The sequence below is a fragment of the Eriocheir sinensis genome, chromosome 49 (assembly GCF_024679095.1).
Source record: "Eriocheir sinensis breed Jianghai 21 chromosome 49, ASM2467909v1, whole genome shotgun sequence".
NCBI lineage: Eukaryota > Metazoa > Arthropoda > Malacostraca > Decapoda > Varunidae > Eriocheir > Eriocheir sinensis.
In genome coordinates this window covers 11,472,336-11,486,861 of record NC_066557.1, presented here as the reverse complement: position 1 = coordinate 11,486,861, position 14,526 = coordinate 11,472,336, and the positions used below count along the sequence as shown (strand labels likewise).

At 44.1% G+C, this 14,526-nt stretch overlaps 1 protein-coding gene across 2 annotated transcripts; it reads left to right on the top strand.

Annotated features, from left to right (window-relative positions):
* Nucleotides 1-2,081: 2,081 nt before the first annotated feature.
* LOC126981924 (serine/arginine-rich splicing factor 5-like) lies at nt 2,082-14,423 on the top strand. 2 transcript variants are annotated; one of them, XM_050833597.1, is made up of 10 exons: nt 2,082-2,211; nt 5,242-5,373; nt 5,728-5,798; nt 7,100-7,177; nt 7,702-7,774; nt 10,737-10,810; nt 11,146-11,334; nt 12,425-12,469; nt 12,836-12,961; nt 14,092-14,423. In XM_050833597.1, the coding sequence occupies exons 1-10, from the start codon at nt 2,107-2,109 to the stop codon at nt 14,183-14,185; spliced, it is 987 nt and encodes a 328-aa protein (XP_050689554.1). In that variant the 5' UTR covers nt 2,082-2,106; the 3' UTR covers nt 14,186-14,423. The 2 variants fall into 2 exon arrangements, with proteins under 2 accessions (XP_050689554.1, XP_050689555.1); XM_050833598.1 differs by lacking the exon at nt 12,425-12,469 and having other exon boundaries at nt 2,107-2,211.
* Nucleotides 14,424-14,526: the final 103 nt, after the last annotated feature.

Sequence of the window (14,526 nt, the reverse complement as noted above, 5' to 3'; positions counted from 1 at the left end):
GTTATCGTTTACTAACTCTTTTTCGGCTCCAATATATGGCGCAAATATCAGAGAAATACTTTTAATCAAGGGAAGTCTTTAAAACAAACGAATAGGGCAGATTTTAGAAAGAATTACAACACGTCGAAGTTCTCACAGTTTTTCATTGTTTGGTCTGTTGGTCTGGTGTGTTGTTTCCACCACAAAAATCACAAAGGGACAAACTAGAACAAAATCAGGCAAATTAGTTTATGTTTTCCTGCCGTGTTTGCCCGTGACCATGCATAGTGGACAGCAGAGCGACTTATTTCTTCAGGGAGATATTTCGCATAACACCGGAGCAGGGAGGTTTAAAAAGCGCTAGACTTCAAAAAGCTCGTCTCAAACACATGTATTATTTATTTATTATATTATACATGTATATGCATTATATAAATATGGAAATAATGGATTAGCCTTGTTGTTTTATGTTTTTTTGTAGTTTTAAGTTTGTGATTGATTGATTGACTGATAATTTATAGTTGGTTATTTTTTTTTAATTAAACAACGAGGGAGAAGGGAGGAATATATATATGTCACCCAATCCCAAGGCAGGACAGAGTGTGATTATCAGACTATTAATACATGTGTAGGAAGCACCATTAAACTAAAAAGACACAATGGTAGGAATTAATGCAGAACAATAAGGGAAGGGCCGGGCGGTGCCTCCCCATATAGGCCTAGACAATATAAGAAAATAAAATGGGGAGGGAGACATGCAGGGTCATCCCCAAGCACTAGACGGGAATAAATACAGAGATTGAGTTAATATTCCTTAAAATAGAATACTGCAGAGATAACAGCCTTGTATAGCACGGCATTATAGTTGTGCAAGCGAGGTATATACTAATGAATTGCTAACAGTTTCCTGGATGCGTGAATTTTATTGTTTTAAAGCTTTTGCGTTTACCTTTTGTTCTATTTATTCATGTTTTTAATACCTGTAGTAATCCGGGCGGTGCCTCCCCATATAGGCCTAGACAATATAAGAAAATAAAATGGGGAGGGAGACAGGGTCATCCCCAAGCACTAGACGGGAATAAATACAGAGATTGAGTTAATATTCCTTAAAATAGAATACTGCAGAGATCACAGCCTTGTATAGCACGGCATTATAGTTGTGCAAACGAGATATATACTAATGAATTGCTAACAGTTTCCTGGATGCGTGAATTTTATTGTTTTAAAGCTTTTGTGTTTACCTTTTGTTCTATTTATTCATGTTTTTAATACCTGTAGTAATTCAAGCAATTAAATATTTAGTATCTGACCAGTCGGCCAAAGAGGTACATTAATTATACATGCAGCCAGCGCTTAAAAAAAAGAACGGTTCTCTATTTTTCCAGGGAGTGCTAGAACTGCGCGTGGCCTCGGTGCTCATCTCCGTGGCACAAGCTTCCAACTGACTGATTGATTGATTGATTGATTGATATCTGGAAAGCAAGGTGACCAAATTTCTGAGGCAAAATCCAGGGACATTTTCGGTTCAGAGGCGTAAAAACCTCCAAAACATGTAGAGTTTTTGTCATTGAAAAACTAAAACGGGGACACTGCCCTTACCATTCATAGAGCAGCATTCAATGGTCACCCTGCCCTCCCTGCCTCACCCTCTCCCTGCTCCCCTCACCCCCTGCAGGAAAAGAATGGTTGGTCGGGTGCAAAATAAACTATCAATCAATCAATCATTAATATTTGTGGCCCCGTGAAGGGTGAGAGCCGGAGAATTCTTCTTGGACCTAGAAGGGAAGAAGAAGAGGGAAGGAAGGGGTCGAGGGCAGGGAGGGAGGGAAGGAAGGGAAGGGGTCGAGGGCAGGGAGGGAAGGAAGGGGAGGGTTCGAGGGCTGGGAGGGAAGGAAGAGGAGGGTTCGAGGGCAGGGAGGGAAGGGGAGGGGTAGAGGGCAGGGAGGGATGGCAGGGGGAGGGTTCGAGGGCAGGGAGGGAAGAGGAGGGTACGAGGGTAGGGAGGGAAGAGGAGGGGTCGAGGGCAGGCAGGGAGGGAAGGGGCAGAGGGCAGGGATGGAGGGAAGAGGAGGGTTCTAGGGCAGGGAGGGATGGCAGGGGGAGGGGAGGGATCGAGGGCAGGGAGGGATGGCAGGGGGAGGGGAGGGAGAGGAGAGGCGCTGCGCAGACCATCATCTCCCTCCCAGCATCACGCACACCTCCGCACTCAACCCTCAATTACTCTATGTACAGGTAAGCCACACCCGTACCGCCCCGCAGGTGTGTGCAGGGGGCGCCACACCTGCAGGGGGCGCCAGGTTAGGGTCAAAGGAAGGCTGTAAGGGTGGGAAAAAGGGAAAGTACCTGTTTGCCCCTCCCCCTCCCTGACCAGCCAGCCGCCATGTTGTCAGGCTGCCCATGATCAATAGTTATATTCCGTATTTATTCATTCCCCCGTGGGTGTGCGGGACTGGCACTCCACACATATTTCCCCTGGGGTCTGGTGGTCCTGCTGGGGGTCAGTAACTAAGGGGTTCAGGGGTAAATTTGAGTTTGAAGTGATTTTGTTGCCCAAGCCGGAGGTGGAGTGACACGTATTTGGTACATTTTTTCTTCTTATTTCCTCCCCTGTGGGTTTGTAAGCTTGGGGGGTCATTATATATCTCCCCTGGGGTCTGGTGGTCCTGCTGGGGGCTGGGGGAATCTGCAGCTAAGGGGTTACTGTGGAAAATTGGGTTTTGATATAATTTTTCCCTCAAGCCCGGGGGGGATAGGAGTGACCCGTAACAGTTATATTTTCCCTCCGTATTCCTTCCCCTGTGGGTGTGTAAGCTTGGGGGGTCATTATATATCTCCCCTGGGGTCTGGTGGTCCTGCTGGGGGCTGGGGGAGTCTGCAGCTTAGGGGTTACTGTGGAAAATTGGGTTTTGATATAATTAGTTCCTCAACCCGGGGGGGGGTCGGGGTGACCATTCACAGTTAAATTTTCCCTCCGTATTCCTTACCCTGGGGGGGTGTAAGCGTGGGGGGTCATTATATATCTCCCCTGGGGTCTGGTGGTCCTGCTGGGGGCTGGGGGAGTCTGCAGCTAAGGGGTTACTGTGGAAAATTGGGTTTTGATATAATTTTTTCCTCAAGCCCGGGGGGGGGGTAGGAGTGACCATTAACAGTTATATTTTCCCTCCGTATTCCTTCCCCTGTGGGTGTGTAAGCTTGGGGGGTCATTATATATCTCCCCTGGGGTCTGGTGGTCCTGCTGGGGGCTGGGGGAGTCTGCAGCTTAGGGGTTACTGTGGAAAATTGGGTTTTGATATAATTTTTTCCTCAAGCCCGGGGGGTAGGAGTGACCCGTAACAGTTATATTTTCCCTCCGTATTCCTTCCCCTGTGGGTTTGTAAGCTTGGGGGGTCATTATACATCTCCCCTGGGGTCTGGTGGTCCTGCTGGGGGCTGGGGGAATCTGCAGCTAAGGGGTTACTGTGGAAAATTGGGTTTTGATATAATTTTTTCCTCAAGCCCGGGGGGGGATAGGAGTGACCCGTAACAGTTATATTTTCCCTCCGTATTCCTTCCCCTGTGGGTGTGTAAGCTTGGGGGGTCATTATATATCTCCCCTGGGGTCTGGTGGTCCTGCTGGGGGCTGGGGGAGTCTGCAGCTTAGGGGTTACTGTGGAAAATTGGGTTTGATATAATTTTTTCCTCCAAGCCGGGGTGGGGTGGGGGTAGGAGAGGAGTGACATGTATTTTTATTTTCCCTCTGTATTCCTTCCCCTGTGGGTCTGTGGGGTTGACCTTCCTCACATATCTCCCCTGGGGTCTGGTGGTCCTGCTGGTGGCTTAAGGGGGTCTGTTGCTAAGGGGTTACTTGGGGAAAATTGTGTTTAAAGTTAGATTTATCCTCAAGCCCGGGGGAGGTAACACGTTTTAGGCTTATTTTCCTGGTTAGACACACTTGTTACTAGGCTCAGGTAACACTTGTTCTCACCCTGTATGGTCTCTTGCTGGGTGTAATTATTGTGGTCTTCTCCTTAACCCAGTAGCAGCGGGGGTCATGTTTCTTAATGGTCCCCCCAAGCGAGAAAAATGAGAAAAATCACCCCTCACACAAACCATTTCACCCTGTATGGTCTCTTGCTGGGTGTAATTATTGTGGTCTTCTCCTTAACCCAGTAGCAGCAGGGGGGTCCCTTAATGGTCCCCAAAATGAGAAAAATCACCCCTCACACAAACCATTTCACCCTGTATGGTCTCTTGCTGGGTGTAATTATTGTGGTCTTCTCCTTAACCCAGTAGCAGCGGGGGTCATGTTTCTTAATGGTCCCCCCAAGCGAGAAAAATGAGAAAAAATCACCCCTCACACAAACCATTTCATAATATATATCAAAGCATTTTCTGATCAGATTATGTATCATCTATTTTGGGGGGTTTAAATCATGGCACAAATTTGGCCCGTCGCTGCTACACGGTTAATAAGTTAATCTGCATCTATGTGTTAAGGGGGTGAGTGAACACTTCTTCTATTTATGTTTAGTTATTCCTTATTCTAATTATTCTTTAAAGTCTTATGAGGTCAGAAAGAGATGTATTTTATTGTTTATTTAAGGATAATAGACTATTTGGTTTAACCCGGTAGCAGCGATGGGCCAAATTTGAGGCTCTACCGTGTAGCAGCGACAGGGCAAATTTGTGGCTTTACCGTGTAGCAGCGACGGGCCAAATTTGTGGCTTTACCGTGTAGCAGCGACAGGGCAAATTTGTGGCTTTACCGTGTAGCAGCGACAGGCCAAATTTGTGGCTTTACCGTGTAGCAGCGACGGGGCAAATTTGTGGCTTTACCATGTAGCAGTGACAGGCCAAATTTGTGGCTTTACCGTGTAGCAGCGACAGGCCAAATTTGTGGCTTTACCGTGTAGCAGCGACAGGCCAAATTTGTGGCTTTACCGTGTAGCAGCGACGGGCCAAATTTGTGGCTTTACCGTGTAGCAGCGACAGGCCAAATTTGTGGCTTTACCGTGTAGCAGCGATGGGCCAAATTTGTGCCATGATATAAACCCCCCAAAATAGATGATACATAATCTGATCACAAATGCTTTGACATATAATGAAATGGTTTGTGTGAGGGGTGATTTTTTCTTATTTTTCTCGCTTGGAGGGACCATTAAGAAACATGATCCACGCTGCTACCGGGTTAAGAAATGTCATTACTATTGATATTACTACTTACTGTTATTATTATTATTATTATTATTATTGTTCACCATCCCGCCTCTCTCCCTACCCCAGACAGTCATGGTGGGCACACGTGTGTACGTCGGGGGCCTGAGTTACCGGGTGGGGGAGCGCGACTTGGACCGTTTCTTCCGCTCCTACGGGCGGCTCAGGGACATTGTCATCAAGAACGGCTTTGGCTTCGTGGTGAGTGGATGGAACGGAGCAGTGGATGGATACTTCTTCTCCTTTTCCTTTTTATTCTTCTCCTGTTTTAATCTTTTTTTTCTTCTGTTACATCTTTTTGTTTAATGTCCTATGCTTCTCCTTTTTTTATATTATTTTCTTCTTTTACATATTTTTTGTTTAATGTCCTATACTTCTCCTTTTTCTTCTTTTTTTATCTTTTTTTCTTTTACAATTTTTTCCTTAATGTCCTTACCTGTCCTTATTGGCCTGAACATAATGGATATTTCATTTTATTTTAAGAAGCTCAGAATGTATTAATGGATGAATCTTTTATTTTTGATGAATCAGTTTTATTTTCACGTCAATTTCCAGGAGTTTGATGATGACCGGGACGCGGACGACGCAGTGTATGAGATGAACGGAAAGGAGCTGCTGGGCGGAAGGTGAGGTGGTGGTGGTGGTTGTGACGGTTCATAACAATATTTGAAAGTCCTCCAGTTAGTAAAGTCTGTATATATGTTTGTCGTATCTTTATTTGGATTTCTGTGGAGGTTCATTCTGTATCTAAATCCGCCCTTCTGTCTTTATATTTGGGTTTCTCGGTTAGTTTTGTTTATCTGAATCTGTCCCTCTATCTAAACTTGCATTTCTGTCTAGTTTTGTCTGTTTATATGTATGTTTAATCTAACTCAATCTATATTAGTATTTTCCTTCTGTATCTGTATCCGTTCTTCTGTCTTTATATTTGTGTGTCTAGGTTAGTTTTGTTTATCTGAATCTGTCCCTCTATCTAAACTTGCATTTCTGTCTGTTTATATGTATGTTTCATCTAACTCAATCTTTATTAGTATTTTCCTTCTGTATCTATATCCGTTCTTCTGTCTTTATATTTGTGTGTCTTGGTTAGTTTTGTTTATCTGAATCTGTCCCTCTATCTAAACTTGCATTTCTGTCTAGTTTAGTTTTGTCTGTTTATATGTATGTTTTATCTAACTCAATCTATATTAGTATTTTCCTTCTGTATCTATATCCGTTCTTCTGTCTTTATATTTGTGTGTCTAGGTTAGTTTTGTTTATCTGAATCTGTCCCTGTATCTAAACTTGCATTTCTGTCTAGTTTAGTTTTGTCTGTTTATATGTATGTTTAATCTAACTCAATCTATATTAGTATTTTCCTTCTGTATCTATATCCTCTATCTAAACTTGCATTTCTGTCTAGTTTAGTTTTGTCTGTTTATATGTATGTTTTATCTAACTCAATCTATATTAGTATTTTCCTTCTGTATCTATATCCGTTCTTCTGTCTTTATATTTGTGTGTCTAGGTTAGTTTTGTTTATCTGAATCTGTCCCTCTATCTAAACTTGCATTTCTGTCTAGTTTAGTTTTGTCTGTTTATATGTATGTTTCCTCTAACTCAATCTATATTAGTATTTTCCTTCTGTATCTATATCCGTTCTTCTGTCTTTATATTTGTGTGTCTAGGTTAGTTTTGTTTATCTGAATCTGTTCCTCTCTCTTTATCTGAACTTGCATTTCTGTCTAGTTCAGTTTTGTATGTTTATATATATGTTTCTTCTAACGCAATTTATATTAGTATTTGTGTCAAGCTGTATGTTTATCCTATCTCCATCATTACCTTACGGTTGCTATTGGTCAGGTTAGTTCTGTTTATCTATGTCTATCCTATCTTTATCTATTCTGTGTTGAGGAGGAGGGTGACGAGGGTTGTTGTCTCCTTGCAGGGTGACGGTGGAGAAGGCCCGGGCCGCCCCACGCCTCCGCTGGCCCCGCGCCCCTCCGCCACGGGGCTTCCACTCCAGGTATGTATACCCTCTCACTCCATGTCAACCCCTACCTGTGTTTACCTGTTTTATTTTTTACTAGTGACCTGTGCTCTTCTTGGGATTTTACTTTGTCACTTACGAGGGAAATAATCAATACAGTCATCCCTCAAATAGTACGGTTTTCAATAGTTCGGTTTCGGTTTTATACGGATTGTCACGGAAGATCTTTTAGGATTTTGAAATTTAAAAATCCTAAAAAATCTTCTTAGAAAATCCACATAAAACCAAAACCAAACTACTGGAAACCGTACTATTTGAGGGATGTCTGTAATGGCTTGTTTTAATGATGTTTCAGTGATAATTAGTCTGACAGTTTATTTTTAGAATGTTAGTCAGTGACCTAATAAATGCATGACCTTAATTTCTGCTGTAATTCCTACCCTGACCTTAGTTTTGATCTTCATTTAGACATCAGTTTATTTGAAGAGTTGGCGCTTCGGAGAATAATTAATGTGATTCTTATTGTTTTAATTTTTCGTTCATTTATTAATTTCTTTCAGTCGGTTTGGCATGGCGGCGCGCACGGACTACCGCCTCACGGTGGAGAACTTGTCGAGCCGAGTCTCGTGGCAGGTAAGCCCGAGCCGCTGCCGCCGCCGCCGCAGCTCTGCGTGGCTCCTTCGCTGTACTGTCTGTCCCATGAAATTATTGTGCAATATACATATATATAAATGCATATTATTCATATAATTAATATATAATGTCAGTGTGTTAGAATGAGGCAAGTCGAATGTTGCTTTCTGCTATTGTTTTCTTTTTTACATTTTTTCATTTCATTTTTACCCCTTGTCCATATTTTATACTTTTTCATATACTTTTTTTCCTTTCATTCTCTTCCCCGTGTTTACTGTTCCAACATTGTCCATCGGTGTTTTCTAATCTTTTTTTTTCCTTAATTTTATCTTTTTCATTCTTTTCCCTTATTTATTTTTCTAACATCTTTTTCATATACTTTTTTTCCTTTCATTCTCTTCCCCGTGTTTACTGTTCCAACATTGTCCATCGGTGTTTTCTAATCCTTTTTTCCTTAATTTTATCTTTTTCATTCTTTTCCCTTATTTATTTTTCTAACATCTTTTTCCTTATACTTTTTTCTAATTCCTTGTTTACCTTTTCAAGATTGTCTGTTTTCTCCGACACTTTTCCTTATAATTTTTTTTTTTCATTTTTTATATTTTTTTTACCCTCTTCTACTATTTCAACATTACTGTCCATATTTTCTTGTACTTTTTTCCCAATTTCTTACTTATCACACCTTTTGTAGGGTATAACAAGGTGCTTACTCATGATATTATAATTCCCTTTCTCCTAATAACGATCATTGTAGTCTGGGTTATATAATCTAAGGAATGAACCAAACATTTTCTTCCTTTACTCTTATAATGTTAATTTTAGTGTGGGTTCTATGTTATAATGAATGAACCAAGTATTTTTCCTTTTAATAATGGTCAATGTAGTCGGGTTCTGTGCTCCTGAGGGTAGGACTGTGGGGCCGGTGTGGGTGTAGTCGGGCAACCCTCTCAAGTTATTTAATATCCTTCGAGGGGCAGACTTTTCTATCTTATTATTTTTATTAGTTGAGGTTCAGACGTGGGAAGAAACTGTATCTGTTCTAGGTAACTGGACTCCACCAATAAGCCAGTCCTAAGTGCTTGATTTAACATTTTATTTATCAGTTGAGTTTCAGAAGTGTGAGAAACTAATTATTTACAGCGACTTATTTTTAAAGTTCAGAAAACCCTTAAGTGTCTGATACAAGCCCATCTTCACCTCAGCGGCATTTTCATTCTATAAAAAGAGAAATGTACTGACCAATATAATAATGTAGTCCCCTTTAAAAAATAATGGTAACTTAACGTCCTCTCCCCAAAAAACGTTACCTAAGCCTACAACCCCCCCATGATAAGTAGTAACCTTGCCCCACTGGAAGAGTAAGCTTAGCCCTGAATAGTTGGGTTTTTCTAAATTACCTTGGGGTTGAGGGACAGAAGTCAGGTTGGCACTGGCTTGTGAATGCTGGAGTCCTGTTATTTAGAATTACCTTGACAACCCCTTGATGCTTCCCGTAACTCTCCTCTCTCTTGTCTCCTTTGTTTCACAGAAGAGCTAGGGCTTCCTCTGTTTCCTCCTGGGTGGGTGCGGGGTGGGGCAGCTGGGGGGTGGGGGTGGCATGAGTTAGTCACGGGTGGTCGAGGGAAGGATGAGGGCAGCAGTAGCAGTGCGGGTGAGTATGAGTACAGAGGTGGTGGGTGAGGGCTGTGGGGCTCCTTCTGTTTATTCCCTCCCTCCCCCACACACCCCTTCTTAACCCCTTCTTTGCCATGTAGCAGTAAAGGTCTCCCTCTTGCCTTGGTGTGCTGACAGTGTAGCCAGTAGCCTCTCCTGTCGTGCCCAGACAGACCCTAACTCTCTGTCGATGTCTTTTTGAAGACACCGTAAGGGAGAGGGCAGGAGAAATAGGCAAGGGAGGAGGAGGGACGCGCTCGGTCGCGCAGGCCAGGACGGAGGAGGAAGCGTCGGTATGGCCGGTGGTCATGGCGGGACGAAGGGACGAAGGAGGGGGTCACCTTGCGAGGCGAGGCGAGCGAGGGGCCGGCGCTTGGCTGTGGCGCTGCCGGTCGCCCGAGGCAACAAAGTTTGGCAGGCGAGGACGTGGGAGAGATTTTCCCGAGACGTTTCTTGGGCGCGAGGAACAGCTGGCCGGCTGGCCGGGGGCGAGACGACCGCCGCCTGGCCTCCCTCTCCCTCCCCCAGACCGCTTGCAGGGTCCGAGCTAGGCGTCACATTGGCCTCCCGTCCTGGGCTTGCGGTCGCTCCTGGGCTTTTGGTCTCCTTGTCCCGAGCGGCTGGCCGGGTTTGCGCGCAGCTGGGCCGCTGAGGCACGGCTCAGAGCTCTGTGGGGTCACCATGTTTGCCTTAGAGGTATAGGAGATGTGCAGCCCATACATACTATCATTAAGGTAGAGACAGTCACAAAAGCAATGTCTGATTCGCGTACAATTGTTGTTACTGTTATTATGTCACAGCTTTCTTGTGCTATCTTTTTTGTGCCATCAGTCAAGAATTCAGTCTTGTTAATTTTTGCCAGTACTGCTACCACTGCTACCACTACTACTACTGCTCTGTTGATGCAAGGCCCACCACTCACTACCACTGCAGTATGTAAAGCTCAGTCACTCTTAGAGAAGAACCAGTTTTTGCCATTTGAGAGGCTGGTGTGGGCAGACTAACTAAAATTAAGTCACAGAAAGTAATTGTAGAAGATTCTCTTTAGGCAGCTACAGGAGGGGACGCAGAGGTCACCCGGCAGGAGGAGGAGGAGGAGGAGGAGGAGACTGAGGAGGCGCCACAACCCCAGCGGAGACACCAGCAGTACCCGGGCCTGTCCGTGACCATGACCCCCTAATACACTTTTCCCCCAGGCCTCCCCCACTAGCCTGGGGCGAGGCAGGCGACAGGCCGGCACTTGCGCATGTGTGCCGCAACCCTCTGTTCCCGGCCCTGAGCTGCCCCTAATGCCTTGCTTTATTGGCAGGACCTCAAGGACTTCATGCGCCAGGCTGGGGAGGTGACCTACGCCGACGCCCACAAGTACAGGAGGAATGAAGGGTAAGTCATAGAAGGCGGTTGTGTTTGTGATAGCTATCGGGTCATTCTTTATAACATTTCAGGGCTTAAGCTTCCTCTTACTGTCTCTTTCCTACCTCCCCACCTTTCATTTTCCTTTCATTTTTTTATTTTCCCGGGAGCAAGAGGACCCATGCACACTTAGCGACTCTCACATCCAGCCTACCACTTATAACCTCCCTTCCTCATACCCACCCATATCTGATAAGGCCTTGGTAGAGATGGTTGCATTTCCATAGGTAGTTTTATGAGCCTAGTGATAGTTTAAGAAGGTTTCTGTACCCTTTAACCAACTCTCCCCTCCTTTCCCCGCCCAGTGTGGTTGAGTTTGCTACCTACGCCGATATGAAGAACGCGCTTCACCGCCTCGATGGGAAGGACCTGCACGGCCGCCGCATCCGTCTCGTCGATGAGTCAAAGTCCCGCAGCTCCAGGAGGTCGCGGAGGTCAAGGTCCCGCTCCTCCTCCCGCTCAAGGTCACGATCAAGGTCCCGATCAAGGTCAAGGTGAGTTTTGGGTTGACCAGATACTGCACGGATTGGTTGTGGTTTAAATTGGTTTGATTTAATTTAGTTGTTTGGCTTTTGGTTTGTTTTTTCTTGTTTATTCAGTTGTTTGGATTAACCCGGTAGCAGCGACGGGCCAAATTTGTGGCTTTACCGTGTAGCAGCGACGGGGCAAATTTGTGGCTTTACCGTGTAGCAGCGATGGGCCAAATTTGTGGCTTTACCGTGTAGCAGCGACGGGGCAAATTTTTGACATGATATAAACCCCCCAAAAAATAGATGATGCATAAACTGATCACAAATGCATCGATATATATTATGAAATTGTTTGCATGAGTGATGATTTTTTCTCATTATTCTCGCTTAGAGGGACCTTTAAGAAACACGATCCCCGCAGCTACCGGGTTAATTTGAATGATTATTTTTTGGTTTGGTTTAATTTAGTGTTTATTTTCTGGTTAGTGTTCAGTTTTGCTATTATTTGGAGTTGGATTCTGTTTCACAAGAGTTATGTTTAGCGCAATCAGTCTAATCTCTCTCTGTATTTCCCAGGCTTAAGATATAGCAGAGTCTTATTTTTATAGTTTGCCAAGATCATTGGTTTATAGTTTACAAAATAATGGCTTTAAGAGTTCATCCAGTAACTAATTTTGTACCTTATTTTTTTCCTTTATTGTCCTTTCCCATCTTTATTTTTTGTCCCCTTTTATTTTATTTTTCTTACTTAACTGCAACGGTCTTATACTTCATCAAGGCAAATACAGTCATCCCTCAAATAGCACAGTTTCCAATAGTTAGGTTTTGGTTTTATACGGATTGTCATTGAAAATCCTTAAAAATCTTCTTAGAAAATCCACATATAACCGAAACAACTATTGGAAACCGTACTATTTGAGGGACGACTGGATTCGGGTCTAGTGTCCTTGGTTAGCATTACTGTGGCTTAGGTTAGCATTAATTAGTATGCATAGGCTAGTGCTAATTTGGCTTAGGTTAGCATTAGTGTGCCTAGTATTTGGCTTAGATCAGTGTGTCTAGGTGCTTGTATCTGTGTCCTGCCAGCGTCCGACCTTCTCTCTCTCCCCCACAGCAGGTCACGGTCCCACTCCCGCTCCCGCAGCCGCTCCAGGTCCAGGTGAGGTGCAGGAAGGTTGTTATGGTCCATGTGGTTATATTGATGTTCTTTATGGTGGAGAGACAGACAAGCTGAGGCAAAACTCCACTTAGCTTTAGTATTTTATCCTCTCAAAGGCCAGGGTTGGACATCAAGGCAGCATAAGGATCATTGAAAGTACATATTGTGAGGGACAAATTATTAATTAAAATTATCATAGTGGCAGGAAATTTAGTTGGTTGCAATCTGTTCATGTATCATTAATGTATGTGTGTGTGTGTGTGCGTTTGTGGTGTATCATCAATGTGTGTGCGTATGTGTGTATATCTATCATTACTATATTTGTTTGTGTGTGTATCATTAATGTGTGTGTGTGTATGTGCGCAGGAGCGGCGGCCACGGGAAGAAGAGGCGCTCAAAGTCCAAGTCCCGCTCCAAGTCTGGCTCTCGGTCCAGGTCCAGGAGTGGCTCGGACCGCTCCAAGTCCAGATCCAGGTCCAGGTCACGCTCCAGGTAAGACATGGCGGAGGAAGGAAAGGAAAGGAGGAGGAAAGAAAAGAAAGGGAGGAAGGAGGGAAGAAGAATGAAGAAAGAAATGAAAGGGAAGGAAAAGGAAGAAAGAAAGGGAGGAGGAGAGGGAAAGAAGAGGGAAATAAGGAGAGAAGGAATGAATAAAAAAAAAGAGGAAAAATAGTAGAGGTAGTAGTAGTAGTAGTCTTGTTTTGAGTCTAGGCAGGCATATAAAGAAGGTGTGATGAGACAGGTGTGTAGCAGGTGTGTAGTTTTGCATTGTTTCAGGTCAAGGCAGGTGAACAGGTCACAGGGTTTGATAATGGGAGGTTAAGGAGATCAAAAGTTGCTGTGTGTGTGTGTGTGTGTGTGATCCTGACTATGTAACTTAACACACTCACCGACTTGGTTCTCAGCCCCCTAAAATCATCTCTCTGCTCCAGTATGTAAATTAACACCACTGCCAACTTGTGTGTGTAATTTAATTTGACATTTACTTCTTGAACTTTGCTTATGTGTAATTTTCTTTGACATTTCTTCTGAGAGTGTGTGTGGGGGGTCATGTGTGTCTGGGGGGTAATGTCAGCATCCTGTGGGTCCTGTGAGCTGTAGTGAGGAGAGAGAGAGAGAGAGAGAGAGAGAGAGAGAGAGAGAGAGAGAGATGGTATTTCTAAGGTATTCAACATGTCAGATAAGATACAGTTAAAGTCAGCTACAATCCAGAGAGAGAGAGATGGATGGTATTTGTGAGGTATTCAACATGTCAGATAAGATACAGTTAAAGTCAGCTACAATCCTCATGAACTTGTATATCAAAATGTCTCATCTTGGTCTAAATGTTGTTACTTTCTCGGTTCTCATCCATAAGCTTCAGAAAATTTGGTATTGGTACTTTTCCATCTTGTTTTCAAGTATTTAATTGGAACCCTTTTTCTCTTCTCTTCCCTTTTCTTTTTCTTGTATTTTGTTTTTTCTACTTTTCTTGTATACTCTCCTTTTCATTTATCCTTTTTTTCCTCTTGTATCCTCTTCCTCTCTTCTTTCCCTCTCCTCTTTCTCATCTGTGTTATCCTCTTCTCTTCTCTTTCCTTTCCCTTTACTCTTCTCTCATCCACTTCCCTTCTCCCTCCCAGGTCCAGGTCCCGCAGTGCATCCCCAGAGAAGAGAAAATCACGCAGCCGCTCCAAGTCCGCCGAGAGAGAGTCCGAGTCCGAGGAGGAGAAGTAGGGCGGTGGGTCCGGGCAGCGTCCTTCACCGTGTTCTCTTAGTACAATTGAATCCTTGTCCCGCGGGTAAGGGGGGGGGGGATAGAGGGGGATGGGGAGGGGGAAGGACCGGCAAGGTTTTGGACCGGGCAAGAATTCTATTTTCTTGTTGTATTTACCGATAATGTTAGCTTTTTTTTTTTTTCTGCCTCCTGTATGTGTCTGCGGGGGGTGACTATTGAGGTCAGGTTAGGAGGCAGGCAGTGTAGCCATCTCATGTCCGACAAGGGGTGAGAGAGAGGCGCTGTGTTCCATTCTAGGCTTATAACAACCTCTTTTTCACCCCTTCAGCTCTTCCAGACA